We start from the raw sequence: 21,239 nt of genomic DNA on the forward strand, positions 1-21,239 counted from the left end.
TTAGGAAAAAAAACACTCAAAATACGTAAGATGATTATTGTACTTCGTGTGAATTACCTTTAGGTTTGATCCTCTTTATTTTAATTTTTATAGATAACTTTCTAACATTTCCTCTTTTAGTTTCTTGTGAGGTTATTTCTGATTTCTTTTCATAATATCAGTACTAATTGTGTCATCTTCAATTACTCAAATGATTTTGATATAATCATATAAACCTGACAACGAATTACCCAAGAAAATAATTTGTTTTGATATTGAAATAATAAAACTATAATGGAAATAAAAAAAGATCTCTATAAATATTGTCAAGGAAGATAACTTATTAACTCACAAACAGAAATCCACTGCCCTTATTTGAAATCAAACTTAAGTACCTTCACCCTCAAGCAACGTTATATAAATCATTTATCCCCTGTATATCGTCCCTATGCAAACCCTTGGTCATTCCAGGACCAATAGATGGGAACATAATAGCCCCTTCAACAGAACTATGCCCCAGACCAAGAAGATGTCCTATTTCATGCAACGCAACAGTCTCCAAGTGAAAGGCGCCTTGGGTCGCACTCACAGACCACTGTTCATCCGCATCATAGTGAAACCGTCCGTTTTGTGGTGCAAAAGCATGGGCCAAGGTTCCACCACGTCCATCGAATGGGGCTCCATCGCCGTGTTCACGCCTATGAAAGCTAATAGTCATATCAGCATTTCTGTAATCTTGCGTCTGAGTGAACTCGAAGTGTGTGTTGCCAGCCCATGTCATGAAAGCCCGTGCAACAGGGGTGATAGCATCGCTTCGGGTTCCAGGAAGGAATCCGTATGTGAGATGGTTTTTTGAAGCCGGCCACTTGGGTCGTCCAGGAAAGAAGGAGTAATGAGAGACTATACGGAAATTATGAGCGCTTAGAAGGTGTCGTATCTTGCCTGCGCGCATTGAAGTTGTACCATTGATTATATCAGCGACACCACAACGAGGCATCATCATTTTTGATATCGTCTTAGAGTCCAAAACACCAGTAGCCTTTATATGGTAATTGAGCTGGTAAGTTTTGACAGCAGACTCTAAAAGATCGTCAAATTCATCGTCATTGGCATGAGATTGATTCTTAGTATAGTTCAAGTAGCCAAACTTTTCGAGGTACTTTTTGAGCTTGTTGACATCTTTGACCTTCTCGCCTTTGTGACATCCTTGAAGATGCTTAAGGAATTCGAATGGGGATTGTTTTCGGTGATCATGATCATCATCATCTGAATGTGCTAAGACTATTTGAGAAACGAAAAAGAAGAGCAGAATTGAGAGCAGAAAAGCTTTAGTTGCCATGATAATTGAGTAAGGCAAGTAGAGATTGGTTGGTGTGAGGAGTAGCTTATGTCCCCTCTCTATTTATAGACTTAATCGTGACTGTATAAAAGGAATTGAGTAAGTAATAGAAGCCACTACGAGATCTAGTCATGACGTGGAAATATGACCATGCACACCCTCTCTACAACGCAAGAAAGAAAGCAAAGCCAATGAAAACAAGAATCCGTAGACTTAAATTGAACAGGTCATCAGGGGTTATTAATTATATGGAGGACCAAAGCAATAGCCCATGGCCAGACTCTAATTCATCAAATCTCGGCCTAAACAAGACGCAAGTGGCCTTCAAATTTTACCCCAGAATGAAGGGATCCCCGCAATCATCGTTCCATTTTTCTGAAAAGAAGAATCGACTCCAAGACTCAGCAGTCGTCCCACGCACAAAACAAGTTGCGTTTACTGATTCGATGTTTTTCCCTGTTCTTAGACTATCGGGAACGGCATCCAGCCATTTGGACGGGTTGGACCGACGGTTGTAGCAGTCTCATTCAAGATATTATTGGTTTTGAGTCGATGAATTTGTTTTAAGGAAATTAAGTGCTCAAATATTTGAATTTATTTTAAGGAAATATTTGTCTTGTTGTGTTTTCTAAACTGCGTACAGTCTATTCGGTGCAAATGTCAGATTCGGTGTAGAGTTCTACAAAAATCATATCAAATACTTTGGGCTGACAACAATACCTGACACACCTGCAAATTCATCATCGACATTCACAAAAATTATGTTCCCAACACTCAAAATTGTGAGATCTCCTAACATAGTAGAAGATAACCAATACTTATTTTTAATTTTTTTTTAGACTCACAAACCACAACCCAGTAATGCTGAATTAATACTCCACAATAAAGCAAAAATGGAGAAAGAACCATGCACGCACGAGCAAGACAAAAGTCCTTTCACTTCTTTATTAGCAGTTCCCCTCTTCATTTTCTTTGTTAAATCAGTCATTAAACGTACTTACAAGGTAATTCTACATGGGAATTAAATGAACGTTAAATTATTGTATACAGATGGACCTAACTTTTAATCTTTAAATTTTCGGACAATTGGCAGTAAGAGCACTTTGGACAACTTAATTGTAAAAAGGTCATGTACATTTTTAAAATTGTAAAAAAGTGCAGTTTAAGGGTATTTTGGTCATCTGACTTAAGATATTTTTTAATTTATACCTACAATACCCTTCTTCTTCTTCTTCTTCTTCTTCTCCCTCCAACTATCCAACTCTAGTGTGTCCGCTCTTTCTCTCATTCTTCTCTACTAAAAGTTATCTCCTTCTTTCTCTTCTTCTTCTTCTTCTTCTTATGGTTCTCGATCTGAATTTGTTCTTCGTTGCCTTCTTCTCCGTTTTTGGTCGAGTTTCTCCTCTCTTCATCACCTTCTTCGTCGTTGCTCGATCTGGACGGCGTCGAGTTGCTCTGCTTCGTTTTTGACAGATCTGAACTATGCTTCGTTGTTCAATCTGGGTTGTGCTTCGTTTTTGACAGATCTGGAGTATGATTCTTTTTTGCGGAGATGTATCACTATAGTATCACCAACACCAAAAAACCACTAAAATGATACAATTAAACCAGTATGCATACTTCATCTTCCTAATTACTTTTCCTTTCTTGATTTTATTTTCTTGGTTACCTCTCTTGTTCGTTCTGGAAAAACATTTACAAGTGTAGAGATGTATCACTATAGTATCACGAACACCAAAAATTCATTAAAATGATACAATTGAACCAGTATGCATACTTCTTCTTCCTAATTACTTTTCCTTTCTTGGTTTTCTTTTCTTGGTTTGTACATCTCTTGCTCGTTCTGGAAAAACATTTACAGCTGCAGAGATGTATCACTATAGTATCACCAACACCAAAAATCCACCAAAATGACATAATTGAACTAGAAAGACATGTAATGCAATCAAATTTACATTCTAACATTTGTATCATCATTTTATGAGCAAAAGATATAAATTGAACACTAAATTGGATCTTCTATTTAAAAGTATCACTATTGTATCACAGTTCGTGGAGAGAGAAAATCAAATTTGAGGCTATTTTGGTAAAAGATGATCCCCAATGTACTTTTTTTAAATGATGTTTTAGTGGTTGCACTTTTTTACAATTAAGTATAATCTAGTGTACCGGCCTCCAAAAGTCCCTTAAATTTTAGATTGAGATGGGCGTCCAATGTTTGGTCTCTCTGATGAGAATCCCAAATCGAAAGTGGGAGAGCTTGGAGTCTAGGTTATAAGGGAGGGTCATCCTCTTATTATCAACTTGAGTTTTCAAATAGAGAGTTAGGCCCAAGTTTGTGATATTATACTTCGACCCCCATCCCATGTGACGGGTATTCATCACTCTTCTCTAACTTACCGAGGTGTTTTGAGAGAGATGGAAGCCCTTTTGATGGGCATGGCGGTAGGGGTGTAAAAAATCAAAGCAAACCGCAATTCGAATCGAAAACTAAACTTTTAGTTGGGTTTTTCGATCTAAGGTTCGGTTTCGGTTACATGAAAAGAAGAATTGACTCCAAGATTCGGCCGTCATTCCACTCATAAAACAACATTCCTCTCTTTTCCTTTCATGTAAACAAAAAAAAGCTGCGTTTTTCGATTCAAAGTTTTTCCCAGTTCCCTGTCCTACAATCCTAGGCTATCGGGAACGACATCAAGGCATTTGGACCTACGTACGTGGTAAAAAAATGTTTTGTGCTTGTCATAAGATCCCACATCAAGGAGAATGAGGGAGGGGTGACAATAGAATAGATAAGGAGAATCCATCGCCTAACCTATCAAAATCAGTTTTCCGGACCCAAGCGAGGACGTTGGGCTTGAAAGAACAAATGTGAGCGGGCCTTGGTCCAGAGTGAACAATATCTTAATATGTTTGAACTTGTGGGTGCTGAGAATATATTCAGAGTCAAATCTAACTTCTCCGAAGACGAAAGACCTTCCTCAACTTGCCCTCATACCTACGATAAAAAATAAAATAAAAAATAAAAAATACACGAGGGTTATGATAAGTTGAGAAGTATGAGACACTACAAGGTGCGTACTGGTGGCTCTAATTTATAAGATTTTTTTATAGATGAGCAAATACATGGAAACAATTCTAAGTCAATCAATTAATAAATGGATTTTTGGGTGTTTGATTGATATTGTTAGTTACAAATTCTACAAGAAAATATCAAATTTGGATATATAAATGCATAATTATTAAGGTCCAACGAAACAATTATATTAGGGCTCCGTTTGGTATAAAGTATCGCTGACATTTTTTTAGGTGCTCGGTGAACTGAATGTAGACCTACAATATATGTTGTCAATTTATCAATAAGAACATTGGCAATAAAGTGTAATGAGCGACGGTACGGAAATTGTGAGAGCTTAGTAGATGTCTTTTCTTGCCTGCACGCATTGAGGTTGTACCGTTAACTATGTTCGCCACACCACAACGAGACATCCGTCATCTTCGATACCATGATGGAGTCCAAAACACCTGTAGCATTCAAATGGTAATTGACTTGGTATTATAATTTGATAACGGACTCCAGAATATCGTCGAAATCATCGTCGTTGGCACGAGACTCATTCTTTGAATTGTTATAGCTCAAATAGCCAAATTTCTTGAGGTACTTTCTGAGCTTGTTGAGATCTTTTACCTTCTCGTAATCTCGCCTTTGTGACATCCTTGGGTATGCTTAAGGAATCCGAATGGTGATTGTTTTTCATGATCATGATCTTTCGAGTACGCTAAAACTGTTTGAGAAAAGGAAGATTAACAACACAAATGAAAGAAGAAGAGTTTAAGCTAGTGAAAAATGACATGCAGCCCATCAGTTTGGTAGCCCATGGAAGCCCAACAAGTTTATTTCATTGATTTAATCAATGAAATAGTTTTATTTTCACTATTTTATCACATAATTCATTATTCAAAATTTATTGTTTTAATATAGATTCTATTGTTTTTTAAAGTACAGTCTAGAATTCATTGTTTTAATTCTGAATTCATTTGTTTTTGAAATTCCATTGAAAAAAATAATGAAATTAATATTTACCCGATAAAACTCATCGACAATAGTCTTATTAGAAAGAGATTTTGAATATGTAATTTTTTTTAAAATTTAACATGTATTTTGAGAGTTAAACTTTTTAAAATTTTATTTAAGAGACTTGGGTTTCCATAAGTTACCACTATATAGGCTACCTAGCACTACTACTAGCTAGTTGCCATGATAATTGAACAACTATAATATATATGGTGGTTAATTACGTGAAGTCATAACGTGTAGAAATGAATGTTTAATATACAGAGATCCTATGATTGAATAATTAATATTGAACCTAATCGCGTATCATGAACCATAGAATAATTATTATGCTAATTAACGTGATGAGCCTATATAATGATTGATACAAAATATTCTTCTTTGTTTTTACCGTCTTTTCACCAATATTGCTAATTTCTGTCAAGTTTAAGAATTCACTATTCGATTTCACATCAATAATATATGTCTCCAACTCATTATTAGTAGCAATGAGTTGTAAAATTTTGAGAATTCATTTAGATAAAACTGTGCAAAACAAAATAATTTCTCCTTATCAAAATCCGAGAAATAATCATTTGGATTCAAATAAACAATTACTACATAAAAATCACTCGGTATTCACTTCATTAAAACGGTTATTGAGCTCTTGAAGTTGTCAATCAATCAAATATTAAATAATTGGGCCCGATAACAATGTATGTTTGTCAACTTTAACCATTACATTGTGATCGTCCCCGTACAACAAAAAAATCATCCATGTTAGGTATTTTATATCATGTTTGCCACAAAACAAGGAAACTTCATCTGATAAATTGTTTCACTCATCTTCTCGCATCAATTGTATGTGAATATGTACTTTGGCTCTCTCTTGAAGGAGAGCAAGCATGCTAAGAAAACAAATATAGAAATCAGAGAAACCCTAGATCTATGGTTACCAGATTGATTGAAGGGGATTTCCACTGTGTTCATTGCTTTCTTGTGTTCACTGTCTCTGATTACCTTACCCTACATTCACAATATCTTCATCATTTCTTTGGAATGCTTGTGACAATTCGTAAGTGTTCCCTAATATTATTTTTATCAAATGAAGTCCAAATACAAAGTATTTAAAATCAATTATACACACACCACAACTCAACAAAAATAAGGTATATTACATAAGAAAAAATATCAATGCATTATGCATCCCAGAAGATTAGATCACACAGATTCACAACCAATAAAAAATTTTTGAAAAATAAATCAAACCAACTTGTCGGAGGAGGAGAGAGTCGAAATGGGCTGTTGTGTGGTGAGCTACTCCTTAATGCCGCCGCCAGAGGAAGAGTCTAAACTGATTGGAAAGAAACAAAATTAGAAACTAGAAAACAAGTATTGGAGATATTGGAGAATCGACTGTAATTACGTTGTGATATTATGGTTTCCATATTTACTTTGTATGAATATTATTAGTGCTAAATCATAGGGTCAATGATGTCAATGATTGATATGATAATTAGAGGTAGATATTAGGTGTATCACTAGAATCATGGAGACGTGTATAATTGTAAATATATATGGCTGATGTACCAAGTGTAATACTCAATGATCAGAAAAATATTCTCTACTTCATCTTCTCTTCTTCTTCCTCTAACTTTCTTCATGGTATCGGAACAGGTTACTATTAATCTGTTTCTTTCTTTCTTTGCCTAAAAATGGCTGAAATCGTTCCTTCTTGTTCAAAAGATTTAGATAGTTCTATTGTCTTTCCATCATCAAATCTTTCTGATGGAAATTCACATCATCAACGTTTGTGTTCGGTTCCATTGAATGATTTCAATTATCTTCCTTGGTCAAGGGCTGTTTTGTTGGCTCTTGGTGGAAGATCAAAACTTGAGTTCATTGACAAGAGTACCACTATTCCTGATGTCAATTCTGCTCAATATAAAGCTTGGTCCGCCAATGACAAGATGGTTCAGTCATGGTTGCTTTATTCTATGGAACCACATATTGCCAAAATTTTCAGTTATTCTGAATCTGCTGTGGATTTATGGGATGCTGTTAAGGAGATGTATGGAAATCAGAACAATGCTGCTCGTGTTTTTCAACTCAAGAGAGATATCTCATGTTTGCAACAAGGAGGTAAGTCATTTGTTCAATTTCTTGGTAGCATGAAGAGTATGTAGACCAAGTTATCTGTTTATCGTCCACATACCATTGACCCTACTATCTTGTTGAAACGTGCGGAAGAAGACAAGATTTTTCAGCTTTTAGCTAATTTGGCTCCCGAATACGAAGATCTTCGTAGTCATATACTCATGAACTCTGAATTACCTTCTTTTGCAAGTGTGTGTGCAACTATTCAACGGGAAGAGACAGGCAAAAAGGTCATGAATGTTAGCACCAAAGTCAATTTATCAAAAGCTCATGCTTTCATGGCTAACCCAAGACGTGTTGATGAGAAGGGATATAAAGGCAAGAGACCTGAACTCAAGTGTAATCATTGCAAAAACATCGGACATACAGCTGATCGTTGTTGGATTCTTCATCCTGAGTTGAAACCAAAATTTACCCGAGAAACTAAAGGAGGCCAGAAACGATTTCAGTCACAAGTTTCTCAAGCAAATCATGTCACCTCCTCATTGTCTGCAGATGAGATGTCTCGGTTCACCTCTAATCCAATTAACCTCATAAATGATTTTGCCTCTTATTTACAGTGTAAGCATGGTACTTCGGATAAGAGTGATGGAGGCGGTTCGACGGCTTTACTTAGTCAATTTGCTGGTTTTTTGGCTGAGAATAAAATTGTCTCGAATGAAGATATGTCAGGTATTCTTAATGCCTTTTCTCTTGCTCTCAATATTAGTAATGTGCATAATTGTTGGGTAATAGATTCAGGTGCCATTGATCATGTAACAAACAATCCTGACAATTTGTCATATTTCAAAATATTGTCTCCACCTTCCACCATATCGGTAGCAAATGGTAAGAGTGTGACAGTTACCAGTCACGGTAACATCAAGTTGCTCTCTCAAACTATTGCTTCGCCTGCTTTATACGTTCCTTCTTTTCCTTTTCAATTACTTTCGGTTGGAAGACTAGTTGCATCATTAATTGTCGTGCTATTTTCTCTTTTCACAATGTTTTGTTTCAGGATCTTGTAACCCAGAAGACGATTGGTGAAGGTTTTTTTCATCAAGGCCTTTACTATCTTCCCAAGGATGTTTATATGTCCAAGGGACTTCACATTAATGGTTTTGTGTCTTCCGAGATTTGGCTCGGCGTTTGGCTCATCCTTCCGCGCCTATTTTATCCAAAATTTTTCCTAATTCCAATAAGCATGCAATAAATTGTGATGTATGTCATTTATCTAAATCAACTCGTTTGCCATTTTCTTCTTCCAATTCTCGCGCAAATAATATCTTTGATTTGGTCCATTCCGATGTTTGGGGCCCGGTCCTTGAATCATTTGATGGATATAAATATTTTGTTACCTTTGTTGATGATCATTCTCGCTTTACATGGCTATATCTCTTAAAATCCAAAACTGAAGTTACCACTGTTTTTCAAGATTTTCATAATCTTGTCAACACTCAATTCTCAACAAAGATTAAAGTTATTCGATCAGATAATGGCACTGAATTTATGACACACGTTATGTCACAATACTTGAGCATGCATGGCATTATTCATGAGACAAGTTGTGTAGGTACTCCGCAGCAAAATGGTATAGCTGAACGAAAAAATCAAGATTTATTGGAGAAAACAAGAGCTTTGATGATACAAATGAATGTTCCAAAAAAATTTTGGTCTCAAGGGGTTTTTTCTGCAGCCTATCTCATTAATCGACTGCCTAGTCGAGTTTTGAATTTTAACTCGCCATTTGAGTTGTTGACAGGAAAAGCACCCAGTTTGTCTCATCTCAAGGTGTTCGGGTGTGTTTGCTATGTTCACATTCCAACTTCCCAACGTGATAAGTTGGAGGCAAGGGCGGTTAAATGTGTTTTTTTGGGCTATTCTGTCACACAGAAAGGCTATAAATGTTACAATCCACTCTCAAGAAAGCTCTTGGTGACACGAGATGTGCGGTTCGATGAAGATGCTCCATTTTTTATTCAATCCCGTGATGATTTCAGTGAGGGGGAGAATGATTTTTTTCCTGTTCCTTTGTCTTTGCCTAATCCAGCACAAGGGTCTCTTGAGTCCATTTATCCTAATCAGCTATCTCATATACCAATGGCAAAACCGACCTCTCAAGATGTGGCTACAGACAGTGGTACAGTCACGGATAGTACACTAGTTAATTCTGAAGAAGTTGTAGTTCCTACCAGTGAAACTCCATTACGATTGCCTCCGCGCGAACGCCGACCACCATCAAAATTCCAGGATTATGTATCTTACTCGGTATGTTATCCACTGCATGATGCTCTTACATATCACAAACTGTCACCTATGCATACTGCATTTCTCAGTAGTGTTTCTAACAACATCGAGCCACAAACCTTTCAAGAAGCTCACGGTCACAAAGTTTGGCAGCAAGCCATGGAAGAGGAGCTTCAAGCTCTTGATGCTAATCATACCTGGAGCATTGTTCCGTTGCCAGCAGACAAACGGGCTGTTGGAAGTAGGTGGGTGTATAAAATCAAATTTAAGTCCGATGGCTCGATTGAAAGACATAAGGCATGTTTGGTAGCACAGGGTTTCACTCAAACCTATGGGGTTGACTACAAAGAAACATTTGCACCAGTGGCGAAAATGACTACTGTTCGTACTTTGCTTTTGGTTGCTGTGAATAGTGGTCGGTCTTTATCACAAATGGACGTCAAAAATGCATTCTTGCATGGGGATCTTCAAGAAGAAGTATACATGAAGCTTCTACCGGGTCACCCTCAAGGTAACAATCCTAAATTGGTTTGTAAATTGCATAAATCTATTTATGGTTTGAAGCAATTGCCGCGGGCTTGGTATGCAAAGTTAAGTCAGGTGCTTGAAGAAATTGGTTTCAAAAGGAGTGATGTGGATCATTCCTTATTTGTCCGTACTAAAGCTGGTGCAAGGTTGGTTGTGTTGATCTATGTGGATGATCTTATTATCACCGATGATCGTGACACTGCTATTCAAGACCTTAAACGCATCCTTCATCAACGATTTGTGATTAAGGATCTTGGTGCTCTCAAATATTTTTTGGGAATAGAAATGGCTACATCCAAGAAGGGGTTGTTTTTGAATCAGCGAAAATATGTCTTAGATTTATTACGGGAAGCGGACATGCTAACTTGTAAACCAGCTATCACGCCTCTGGATAGCAAATTACAATAACAAGACCCAATATTAGTCATGTAGTTAGCATTGTAAGCCAGTTCATGCATGCTCCTACTGTGGATCATATGGCCATTGTCAAACGGATTCTTCGTTACTTAAAAGGATCTATTGGACGATGTGTTCTCATGAAACATAATGGTCATTTTCAAATTCATGGTTATACCGATGCTGACTGGGCCGGAAATAATCTGGATCGAAAGTCGACCACCGGATATTGTATCTTTGTACGTGGTAACTTAGTATCTTGGAAAAACAAGAAACAAATGGTTGTTGCAAGCGCAGAAGCAGAGTACCGTGCCATGGCGTCTACTGCAGCAGAACTAATATGGTTACGGGCCCTGCTTGGTGACTTGGGTATTTCTCATTCTCAACCTATGTCTCTTTGTTGTGATAACCAGGCTGCTATGCATATTGCATCCAATCCTGTTTTTCATGAGCGCACCAAACATATCGAAGTCGATTGCCATTATATTCGACAACATGTTCAGTCACAAGTCATTGCTACACATTACACCCGCAGTCGAGATCAACTCGCGGATATTTTCACTAAAGCATTACCTTCGGCTCAATTTCATCAAATATTATCCAAGCTTGGCTCAATCAATATCCTTGATCCAGCTTGAGGGGGAGTATTGGAGATATTGGAGAATCGGCTGTAATTACGTTGTGATATTATGGTTTCCATATTTACTTTGTATGAATATTATTAGTGCTAAATCATAGGGTCAATGATGTCAATGATTGATATGATAATTAGAGGTAGATATTAGGTGTATCACTAGAATCATGGAGACATGTATAATTGTAAATATATATGGCTGATGTACCGAGTGTAATACTCAAGTATCAGAAAAATATTCTCTGCTTCATCTTCTCTTCTTCTTCCTCTAACTTTCTTCAGCAAGCAAGCAAATGTTTCAATTCATTGCAAAAATAGAAAATTTCAAAAGAGAATAGGGTGATTAGAGGACCACCACCACTGACCGTCTCCGAGAGAGAAAAGGAGAGAGATGGTTTCGCCAATGCTTTAAATTTTGGATTTTAAATTGTACCGATGAGATCACCGATAATCGGTTTGACCGATCGACCGATTTAATTAATTTACTTTTTAGTATTTTTTAGTATTTGTTACATCATTATTTTAGTGTTTTACATGTTAACTACTTAATTAAATAGTTAATAATAACTTATAAGTCAAAATAGTTATTAATATATTATACTGACATATAACCAATTAACAATTTAACATAAGCTTGTAGGAAATTAAGCATCTAGGGTGGGTTTGTTCTACTTGTATTGGGTAGTCTCTTTTGGTTTATAACTTCTCCATATAGTGAAATTGATTCTCTACTGCCCGTGGATGTAAGCCTTTGTATGCCGAACCACGTATATCGTTGTGTCTTGTCTTTTTACCACTTTGATTCGTTTTGACATTATTGGCTGCTTGATTCTCTGCTTATCGTAGGTTGGATATTTGATTTGGTCAACCAATTTGGTGATATTGTTGTGGGTATTTATGATTTTAACACAACAACACAAACCAATAATGCTGAACTATTATTGTATTCAACATCACACTCTTGCATAAAGAAAACAACATAACCAACAATGCTGAACCGTTATTAGTAGTATTGGCAGACACTCACAAACAAAATTCCACTGCCCTTATTTGAAATCAAACTAAAGTAATGAAGTTCACCATCACCTACACCTTCACCTTCAAGCAATGTTATATAAATCCTTTATCCCCTGTATATCGTCCCCATGCAAACCCTTGGTCACTCCAGTAGCAATAGAAGGGAACATAATAGCACCTTCAACAGAACTATGCCCCAGACCAAGAAGATGTCCTATTTCATGCAACGCCACAGTCTCCAAGTCAAAGGCACCTTGGGTCGCACCCACAGACCACGTTTCATCCCGATCATAGTGAAATCGTCCGTTTTGTGGTGCAAAAGCGTGGGCTAGGATTCCACCACGTCCGTCAAATGGCCTTCCGTCGCCATGATCACCACTATGAAAGCTAATAGTAATATCAGCATTTGTGTAATCTTGCGTGTGAGTGAAGTCGAAGTGTGTGTTGCCAGCCCATGTCATGAAAGCCCGTGTAACTGGGGTGATAGCATCGCTTCGGGTTCCAGGAAGGAATCCGTATGTGAGATGGTATTTTGAAGCGGGCCACTTGGGCTCTCCGGGAAAGAAAGAGTAATGAGAGACTGTGCGGAAATTATGAGAGCTTAGAAGATGTCGTTTCTTGCCCACACGCATTGAAGTTGTACCATTGACTATATCAGCGACACCACAACGAGGCATTGTCATTTTTGATACCGTGTTAGAGTCCAAAACACCAGTAGCCTTTATATGATAATTGAGCTGGTATGTTTTGACAGCGGACTCTAAAAGATTGTCGAACTCATCGTCGTTGGCATGAGAATGACTCTTGGGATAGCTCAAGTAACCAAACTTTTCGAGGTACTTTTTGAGCTTGTTGACATCTTTGATTTTCTCACCTTTGTGACATCCTTGAAGATGGTTAAGGAATTCGAATGGGGATTGTTTTTGGTGGTCATGATCATCATCTGAGTGTGCTATGACTATTTGTGAAACGAGAAAAAAGAGAACAATTGAGAGCAGAAAAGCTTTAGTTGCCATGATAATTGACAAGCTATGGTATGGTATGGTAATTGACAAGCTAAAGAAGGCAACTGCAGATTGGTTGGTGTGAGGAGTAGCTTATGGTTCCTCTCTATTTATAGACTTGATCATTCATGACTACGTAGAATGAACTAACTAAATAATAGAAGCCACTACCGCTACGAGGTCTAGCAATGGCGTAGAAATATGACCATGTCATGTAGAAAGTGAGGCAGTTTGAACCAAATCCTTTTAGTTAATAATTACTCAAAGCAACAGGCTCCCAAAGCAGCCCATGGCCAGACTCAAATTCCTCAAATCTCAGCCTAAACAACACGCAAGTGGACTTTATATTTTACGAATTGGGATCGCAAAATGAAGGCTCCTCGCAATCGTCGTTCCATTTTTTCTGAAAATTAAGAAGAATTGTCTCCAAGACTCAGCAGTCGTTCCACGCATAGAACAGCATTCCTTTCATGTAAACAAAAAAGACTTCCGTTTACTGATTCGAAGTTTTTCCCTGTTCATTGCCTTGCAAACCTGGATTGTCGGGAACGGGGTCCACGCATTTGGACTGACCTACGTGGTAGTCTCATTCAAGATATTCTTCGTTTTGGGTCTGACTCAATGAATTTACTTTTAAGGGAAGTGTTCAAATATTTGCCTTATTTATATATTAAAATTTTCTGCTCAAACATATCAATAATATTATCCACTTTGGATTGTCCAAAAGCGTGGATACATAGGACCCGCACAACTTTACCTTCTCAGGAGGTCATCTATACCAATAGTGCTCTTGTAGAAGCACGCTTAACTGCAGAATTATTACGGGATGTGGTTCATCTCCTCCAAGAAAACACGATATTGATGGTAAAGAACTGAATTTATCTATATATGTTAACATTCCCCTGCACTTAATTGTGGGTTTGTGTTATGTCAGACCCAATAAGTGGATTATATGGGTTAGGGTCACTTGTAGGTGATCTGTCCATCGGACATCCTGAAAGTCCTACAAGTACCCCTCACCTGTGAATGGTCCGTCCATATGTATTTGGGTGGCTTGCAGTTGAGCCAAGTCTTACTTTCCAAAAAAAAAAGAAAAGGATTCTAGTATTTTTTTTCCAACTATCATATATTTAGACACACACATAATCCATGTGAAATCATGAGTCCAAAATGATCTACATGAAATTGTGTGCGTCCATATAAACATTTAGGATAATTAGGATAAAAATATTAGGATCTGTAAGATTGTTGTACTTCCCGTGCAGGGGCGGAACCACCCTTAACCAAAGTGGGCGGCCACCCCTCCTCAAAAAAAATTTAATAGTAGAAGTATCGAGAAAAAAACGATAGTGATACATAGCCATAATATTTTCATCCATAATCAGGTGGCATTCCACCTAAGCAAATCCAAATGGAAAATTTAAAATTTAAAATTCAAAATTCAAAATAAAAAATCAAATCCCTAAAATCACTCTTATCTCTCTTGATATTTCATCTCTCTCTTTCCTCTCTCTCACGCACATTCTCTCTTCCTCTCTCACTGCCAACGTCGGATCTCCGTCGTCCAGCCACTAATCCGACCGCCATTGCTGCCAAAAGAAGCTTCCAACCCCCAAGAGCAAAGCCCAACTATCACTTGCTGTCAACAGTCATTGGTTTTGCTGGAAATCCATCATGAAGCCGTTGTATCGCCAGACAAAAAGCTCCGATTAGGCTAATTCTAGTGTCGGTTCAGTAAACCGATACCTCCAATGGAGTCCAAATACAAAATATTTAATATCAATTATACACAAAGCACAACACAACACAAATAAGGTATATTACATAAGAAAAAAAAAGATATGCCGCTACCGGTGGAAGAGTCTAAACTGATTGGAGAGAAACAAAATTAGAAACTAGAAAGCAAGCAAGCAAGCGTTTCAATTCTTTGCAAAAATAGAAAATTTCAAAAGAAAATAAGGTGACTATTGCACTGTTTTAAAAACCGGACCGTGTCGGCCGGTCGGATCGGAAAACTGGTGATCCGGGCTCCAAGCCGACATGGTTCTGTCAATAATACCAGTTGAGCATGTGACCCGGTAAAAACCTATAACACAGGGTGGTTGGATCGGAAACCTGGTGACCCAATCGGTTTATATAAACCGGAGAAGTTTTTTTAGGATTATATGACTACAAAACTTTGAATTTTTTTTGTAATTTCATTACATGTATTTCATTTTTTTAATATAATATGATAATATCAATATATTTATATCAATTATCACTTATCAAAATATATCAATATAATCAATATGTCAATATAATATATTATTATTACATTGTCAAATGTCAATATTACATATAGATTTTTTTGGATGATCATATTTCATTATTTTTGATATTTTTTAGCATTAAGTTTAATTATAAAATATTTTTTATTTTTTAATTGAACCTGTTGTTCAACCGATGAGCCACTGGTTGAACCAGTAAACCAGTGACCTAGTCCCTCGCCCGGGTCGATTTTTAAACCACTGGATTACTGGCTAGAGAAAGAGAATCACCAATGACCGTCTACAAGAGAGGAAAGGAGAGAGATGGTTTTGCCAATATTTTAAATTCCAGATTTTAAATCGTACCGGTGAGACCATCGATAACCAGTTTAATCGATCAACCGATTTAATTAATTTACTTTTTAGTACTATTTGTTACATCATTATTTTAATGTTTTACATGTTAACTACTTAATTAAGTAGTTAATAATAACTAATAAGTCAAAATAATTATTAATAAGTTATTCTGATATATAAACTGATTGGAGAGAAACAAAATTAGAAACTAGAAAGCAAGCAAGCAAGCGTTTCAATTCTTTGCAAAAATAGAAAATTTCAAAAGAAAATAAGGTGACTACCGCACTGTTTTAAAAACCGGACCATGTCGGCCGGTCGGATCGGAAAACTGGTGATCCGGGCTCCAAGCCGACATGATTCTGTCAATATTACTAGTTGAGCATGTGACCTGGTAAAAACCTATAACACAGGGTGGTTGGACCGGAAACCTGGTGACCCAATCGGTTTATATAAACCGGAGAAGTTTTTTTTAGGATTATATGACTACAAAACTTTGAATTTTTTTTGTAATTTCATTACATGTATTTCATTTTTTTAATATAATATGATAATATCAATATATCTATATCAATTATCACTTATCAAAATATATCAATATAATCAATATGTCAATATAATATATTATTATTACATTGTCAAAATTACATATAGATTTTTTTGGATGATCATATTTCATTATTTTTGATATTTTTTAGCATTAAGTTTAATTATAAAATATTTTTAATTTTTTAATTGAACCTGCTGTTCAACCGATGAGCCACTGGTTGAACCAGTAAACCAGTGACCTAGTCCCTCGCCCGGGTCGATTTTTAAACCACTGGATTACTGGCTAGAGAAAGACAATCACCAATGACCGTCTACAAGAGAGGAAAGGAGAGAGATGGTTTTGCCAATATTTTAAATTCCAGATTTTAAATCGTACCAGTGAGACCATCGATAACCAGTTTGATCGATCAACCGATTTAATTAATTTACTTTTTAGTACTATTTGTTACATCATTATTTTAATGTTTTACATGTTAACTACTTAATTAAGTAGTTAATAATAACTAATAAGTCAAAATAATTATTAATAAGTTATTCTAATATATAAACAATTAACAATTTAACATAAGCTTGTAGGAAAGTATCTAGGGTGGGTTTGTTATATTTGTATTTGGTAGTCTAGTCTCTCTCGGTTTGTAACTTCTCCATAAAGTGAAATTGATTTTTTGTTGCTTGTGGACATAGGCCTTTGCGTACCAAACCACGTATATCGTCGTGTATTGTCTTTTTACTACTTTGATTCGCATTGATATTATTGATTACTTTATTCTCTGCTTAGCTTAGGTTGGATATTTGATTTGGTCAATCAATTTGATGCTATTGTTTGTGGGTATTGATGATTTATCACAACAACACAAACCAATAACGTTGAACTATTATTGTATTCAATATCACACTCTTACATAAAGAAAACAACATAACCAAATAAATTATGAGAATATAGGGAATTTTGGTTATACAAACTATATTATATTTTTGGGCTTAGTTATTAGTAGTATTGGCACACACTCACAAACAAAATTCCACTGCCCTTATTTGAAATCAAACTAAAGTAATGAAGTTCAGCTTCACCTTCACCTACACCTTCACCTTCACCTTCACCTTCAAGCAATGTTATATAAATCCTTTATCCCCTGTATATCGTCCCCATGCATACCCTTGGTCACTCCAGAAGCAATAGAAGGGAACATAATAGCCCCTTCAACAGAACTATGCCCCAGACCAAGAAGATGTCCTATTTCATGCAACGCAACAGTCTCCAAGTGAAAGGCACCTTGGGTCGCAACCACGGACCACTGTTCATCCGCATCATAGTGAAACCGTCCGTCTTGCGGTGGAAAAGCATGGGCCAGGATTCCACCACGTCCGTCAAATGCATTTATGTCTCCGTCGCCGTGATTACCCCTATGAAAGCTAATGGTAATATCAGCATTTGTGTAATCTTGCGTATGAGTGAAATCAAAGTGTGTGTTGGCAGCCCATGTGCTGAAAGCTTGTGTAACAGGGGTTATTGCATCGCTACGGGTTCCAGGAAGGAATCCGTAAGTGAGATGGTATTTTGAAGCGTGCCACTTGGGCTCTCCGGGAAGGAAAGAGTAATGAGAGACTGTGCGAAAATTATGAGAGCTTAGAAGATGTCGCTTTTTGCCCGCGCGCATTGAAGTCGTACCATTGACTATATCAGCAATGCCACAACGAGGCATCATCATTTTTGATACCGTGTTAGAGTCCAAAACACCAGTAGCCTTTATATGGTAATTGAGCTGGTATGTTTTGACAGCAGACTCTAAAAGATCGTCGAATTCATCGTCATTGGCATGAGATTGATTCTTGGTATAGCTCAAATAACCAAACTTTTCGAGGTACTTTTTGAGCTTGTTGACATCTTTGATCTTCTCGCCTTTGTGACATCCTTGAAGATGCTTAAGGAATTCGAATGGCGATTGTTTTTGATGATCATGATCAAAATCTGAGTGTGCTACGACTATTTGAGAAACGAGAAAGAAGAGAACAATTGAGAGCATGAGAAAAGCTTGAGTTGCCATGATAATTGAGAAGGCAAGTAGAGATTGGTTGGTGTGAGGAGTAGCTTATGTTCCCTCTCTCTTTATAGACTTTATCATGTACATGAGGCCGAGGGACTGTACAGGTACAACTAATTAATAGAAGCCACTACGAGGTCTAGTCGTCGCGTGGGAATAAGACTATGTCCATAGACTTTTGTTGATCAGGTCATGAGAGACAAAAGCAATAGCCCATGGAGAGACTCATATTCATCAAATCTCAGCCTAAACAACACGCAAGTGGACTTCAAATTAAAGGTTTCATTTTTCTGAAAAAGAAGAATGCATTGACTCCAAGACTCAGCAGTCGTTCCACGCATAAACACAACATTCCTTTCTTTTCCTTTCCTTTCATGGAAACAAAGGAAAAGTTGCGTTTACTATATATGTATTCACATGGTAGATTGTACTCTTTCTTGATTTGAACTTTGTTGCGTTTACTATATATGTATTTAGAGCTTTGTTGATTTGAATATTTATGTATTCACATGGTGGATTGTACTCTTGAAAATGTAAACGAAAGGAAATTACTATCTCAAACACCAAGAATTGACCCAAAACCAATTAATGTTAGTCTGGCAAAACGTTATGCCTATTAGTCTTGGTGGCTGTCTAATTTATAGGATTGTGTATAGATGACATTTAGGTACCAAACATCACAAGCCAATTATTACATTACAAAGAAGAATTTTAGTTGGGTTAATTATAATTTTCAATACTAAAAGACAGAGCTTTTTACATCTCAGGTCACTCAAAACATCATTTGTTATAATTTTGTCATCCAAAATTATGGAATGAGACAACCATCGCTCTGATTGATTTATGAAAAATCCAGGCAAAATTCTTGCATGAGGTGGCAAAATTCGACTCCCTCTCTCTATCTTTCTTTATTTCATCATTTTTCTCGATCCATTTCTATTTTTTCTTCTCCCTCACCTCTTTCCTTTCGTTTTTCTTTTGCTTTTTCAATAACCAATCGAGGAGGCTTAAATTACACGGGAGTAAGATTAGATGAATCTTATATAAAATCTTGGCAATAACAAAACTTTTGACCATTAAACTCATTTAACTAAACATTTTGGAATCACTTGTTTCGCTCGCCATCTTACATTCTTCAAGTTAATTTGCAATTCTTCTAGTTAAATCTTTTGGAATCACATGTTTGTGTTTAAAAATGAGTTTGATTTAGATGTACTTGTTATAGTTTCATGGTTATTATGAAAGTTTAATGGATGCATACAAATGCATATGATGTCTCGAAAAGGTAATGGTGAATCTTTGGAGGTGGAGAAACATATAGTGCAAAGATAGAGCACTATAATATCATAATTTTCGGTGTCTATTTTGAAACAATCCATATCTTTTCAATGGCTGAAATAAGCAACAATCGACAAGTTCGTTGCATTATAAAACATTGAGTGATAATTTTGTAACAAAAAAAGTATTTTAATGATGGCAACAAACCTTATTTTTATGTCATAAAAAATTATAATTAACCAAGTTAAAGTGAGAATCAAATAGGGGTGTAAATGAGAATGAGATATAGTCTGAATGGTCAAGTTGTCTATCCAAGACCTTGAGGTTCAGGGTTCTATTCTCACCAGGGGGTTTGGGATTTGGTTAGTTTTCCATCCGCTGTGGTGGCTTTCATGCCCCTCGGGCATGGCTTAGCGTGTGTATCTGGACAGTTCACTCAAAATATTACAGTTTGCAAAGTTCAAAAATTACAGTACAAAAACTGAAAAAAGTTCAAATAAGACTTCAAATAGACAAAGTTGCAACAACTACGAGTCTGCGAGAATACGACGTTGACGCACACAGGCAGGACCACGACCCTTAACGGGCGACGGCGCAACTCGACCTCTCCTCTAGGGTTGTCTCAGTCTCACGAAGTCACGATCTGTCAATCTCACTCTCAAGTCTGAAGTCTCTGTCTCAACAGTCAACACTGGTGTCTGGTCTCTCAAGTCTCATCTCTTGGATTGGGCTAAATGGCTAATGGGCTTCAAGGGCTTGGGTTGATAATTTAAAATGCTTATAGGCTTAGCTTAGTAAGTTTGTAACATTACATATTTACATGGGCAACTAGGCCAGTACTGTACAAATAACTTAATATATATATATATACTTCGGTTTTTTTATTTTAGTTTGAAATTTGTTTTTTAAACCAAATTGAAATCGAACACCGAAAAAAATAAATTTCCTACACCAAACCCAAACCGTACACCGAAAAACCGGCCTGATCACCAAATTTCGGTTCAATTCGATTTACAAAACAGTTTGGTTCGGTTTCTTTCACCCCTAGAATTGAACCTTGGGTACATGAACTAATGTACAAAAGAAAATTAAATAAAAGAATGAAGCTCTCTCCAAAATTTTCAACATCTTTAAAAAATTATTAAAAACTTGAAAAAGAAAAAAGAAGAAAAAGAAAAATCGAAATGAAGGTGGTGCAAATGCAGTAAGAGATGAAAACGTTAACAAAATATGAAAATTGCAAACTTTTTGGGGCGTAACGAGGAGGGTGTAAATCAAGTATTTAAAAAGTTGGGGGCGCAAACAGTAAAAGAAGAAACGCGAACGAAACCATTAACATTATTAATTAACAAAATTAAGGGGCATTCCGAGAATCGAACTCGGGACCTCTCGCACCCAAAGCGAGAATCATACCACTAGACCAAATGCCCTCG

General features: G+C 36.7%; 3 protein-coding genes and 1 non-coding gene across 4 annotated transcripts; all 4 read right to left on the minus strand.

Moving 5' to 3' along the window:
* Positions 1 to 331: 331 nt before the first annotated feature.
* On the minus strand, positions 332 to 1,336 carry LOC120008396 (metalloendoproteinase 5-MMP-like). Its single transcript, XM_038858699.1, has one exon. It carries the CDS (start codon positions 1,316 to 1,318, stop codon positions 383 to 385), a length of 936 nt encoding a protein of 311 aa, XP_038714627.1. The 5' UTR covers positions 1,319 to 1,336; the 3' UTR covers positions 332 to 382.
* A 10,896-nt stretch (positions 1,337 to 12,232) lies between these two features.
* Positions 12,233 to 13,420, minus strand: LOC120009911 (metalloendoproteinase 3-MMP-like). The gene has a single exon (XM_038860641.1). The coding sequence runs from the start codon at positions 13,344 to 13,346 to the stop codon at positions 12,414 to 12,416; it is 933 nt and encodes a 310-aa protein (XP_038716569.1). The 5' UTR covers positions 13,347 to 13,420; the 3' UTR covers positions 12,233 to 12,413.
* A 3,928-nt stretch (positions 13,421 to 17,348) lies between these two features.
* Positions 17,349 to 18,560, minus strand: LOC120009827 (metalloendoproteinase 5-MMP-like). The gene has a single exon (XM_038860539.1). The coding sequence runs from the start codon at positions 18,529 to 18,531 to the stop codon at positions 17,590 to 17,592; it is 942 nt and encodes a 313-aa protein (XP_038716467.1). The 5' UTR covers positions 18,532 to 18,560; the 3' UTR covers positions 17,349 to 17,589.
* Positions 18,561 to 21,164: 2,604 nt separating this feature from the next.
* On the minus strand, positions 21,165 to 21,236 carry TRNAP-UGG. The gene has a single exon. It is a non-coding gene; the product is annotated as a tRNA-Pro (tRNA).
* Between the last annotated feature and the right edge of the window lie 3 nt (positions 21,237 to 21,239).

This window comes from Tripterygium wilfordii, chromosome 11 (assembly GCF_013401445.1).
Source record: "Tripterygium wilfordii isolate XIE 37 chromosome 11, ASM1340144v1, whole genome shotgun sequence".
Lineage (NCBI taxonomy): Eukaryota > Viridiplantae > Streptophyta > Magnoliopsida > Celastrales > Celastraceae > Tripterygium > Tripterygium wilfordii.

Coding starts and splice junctions, on each gene's coding strand:
- LOC120009911 (XM_038860641.1), bottom strand. CDS start 13,346: ATGGCAACTAAAGCTTTTCTGCTCTCAATTGTTCTCTTTTTTCTCGTT.
- LOC120008396 (XM_038858699.1), bottom strand. CDS start 1,318: ATGGCAACTAAAGCTTTTCTGCTCTCAATTCTGCTCTTCTTTTTCGTT.
- LOC120009827 (XM_038860539.1), bottom strand. CDS start 18,531: ATGGCAACTCAAGCTTTTCTCATGCTCTCAATTGTTCTCTTCTTTCTC.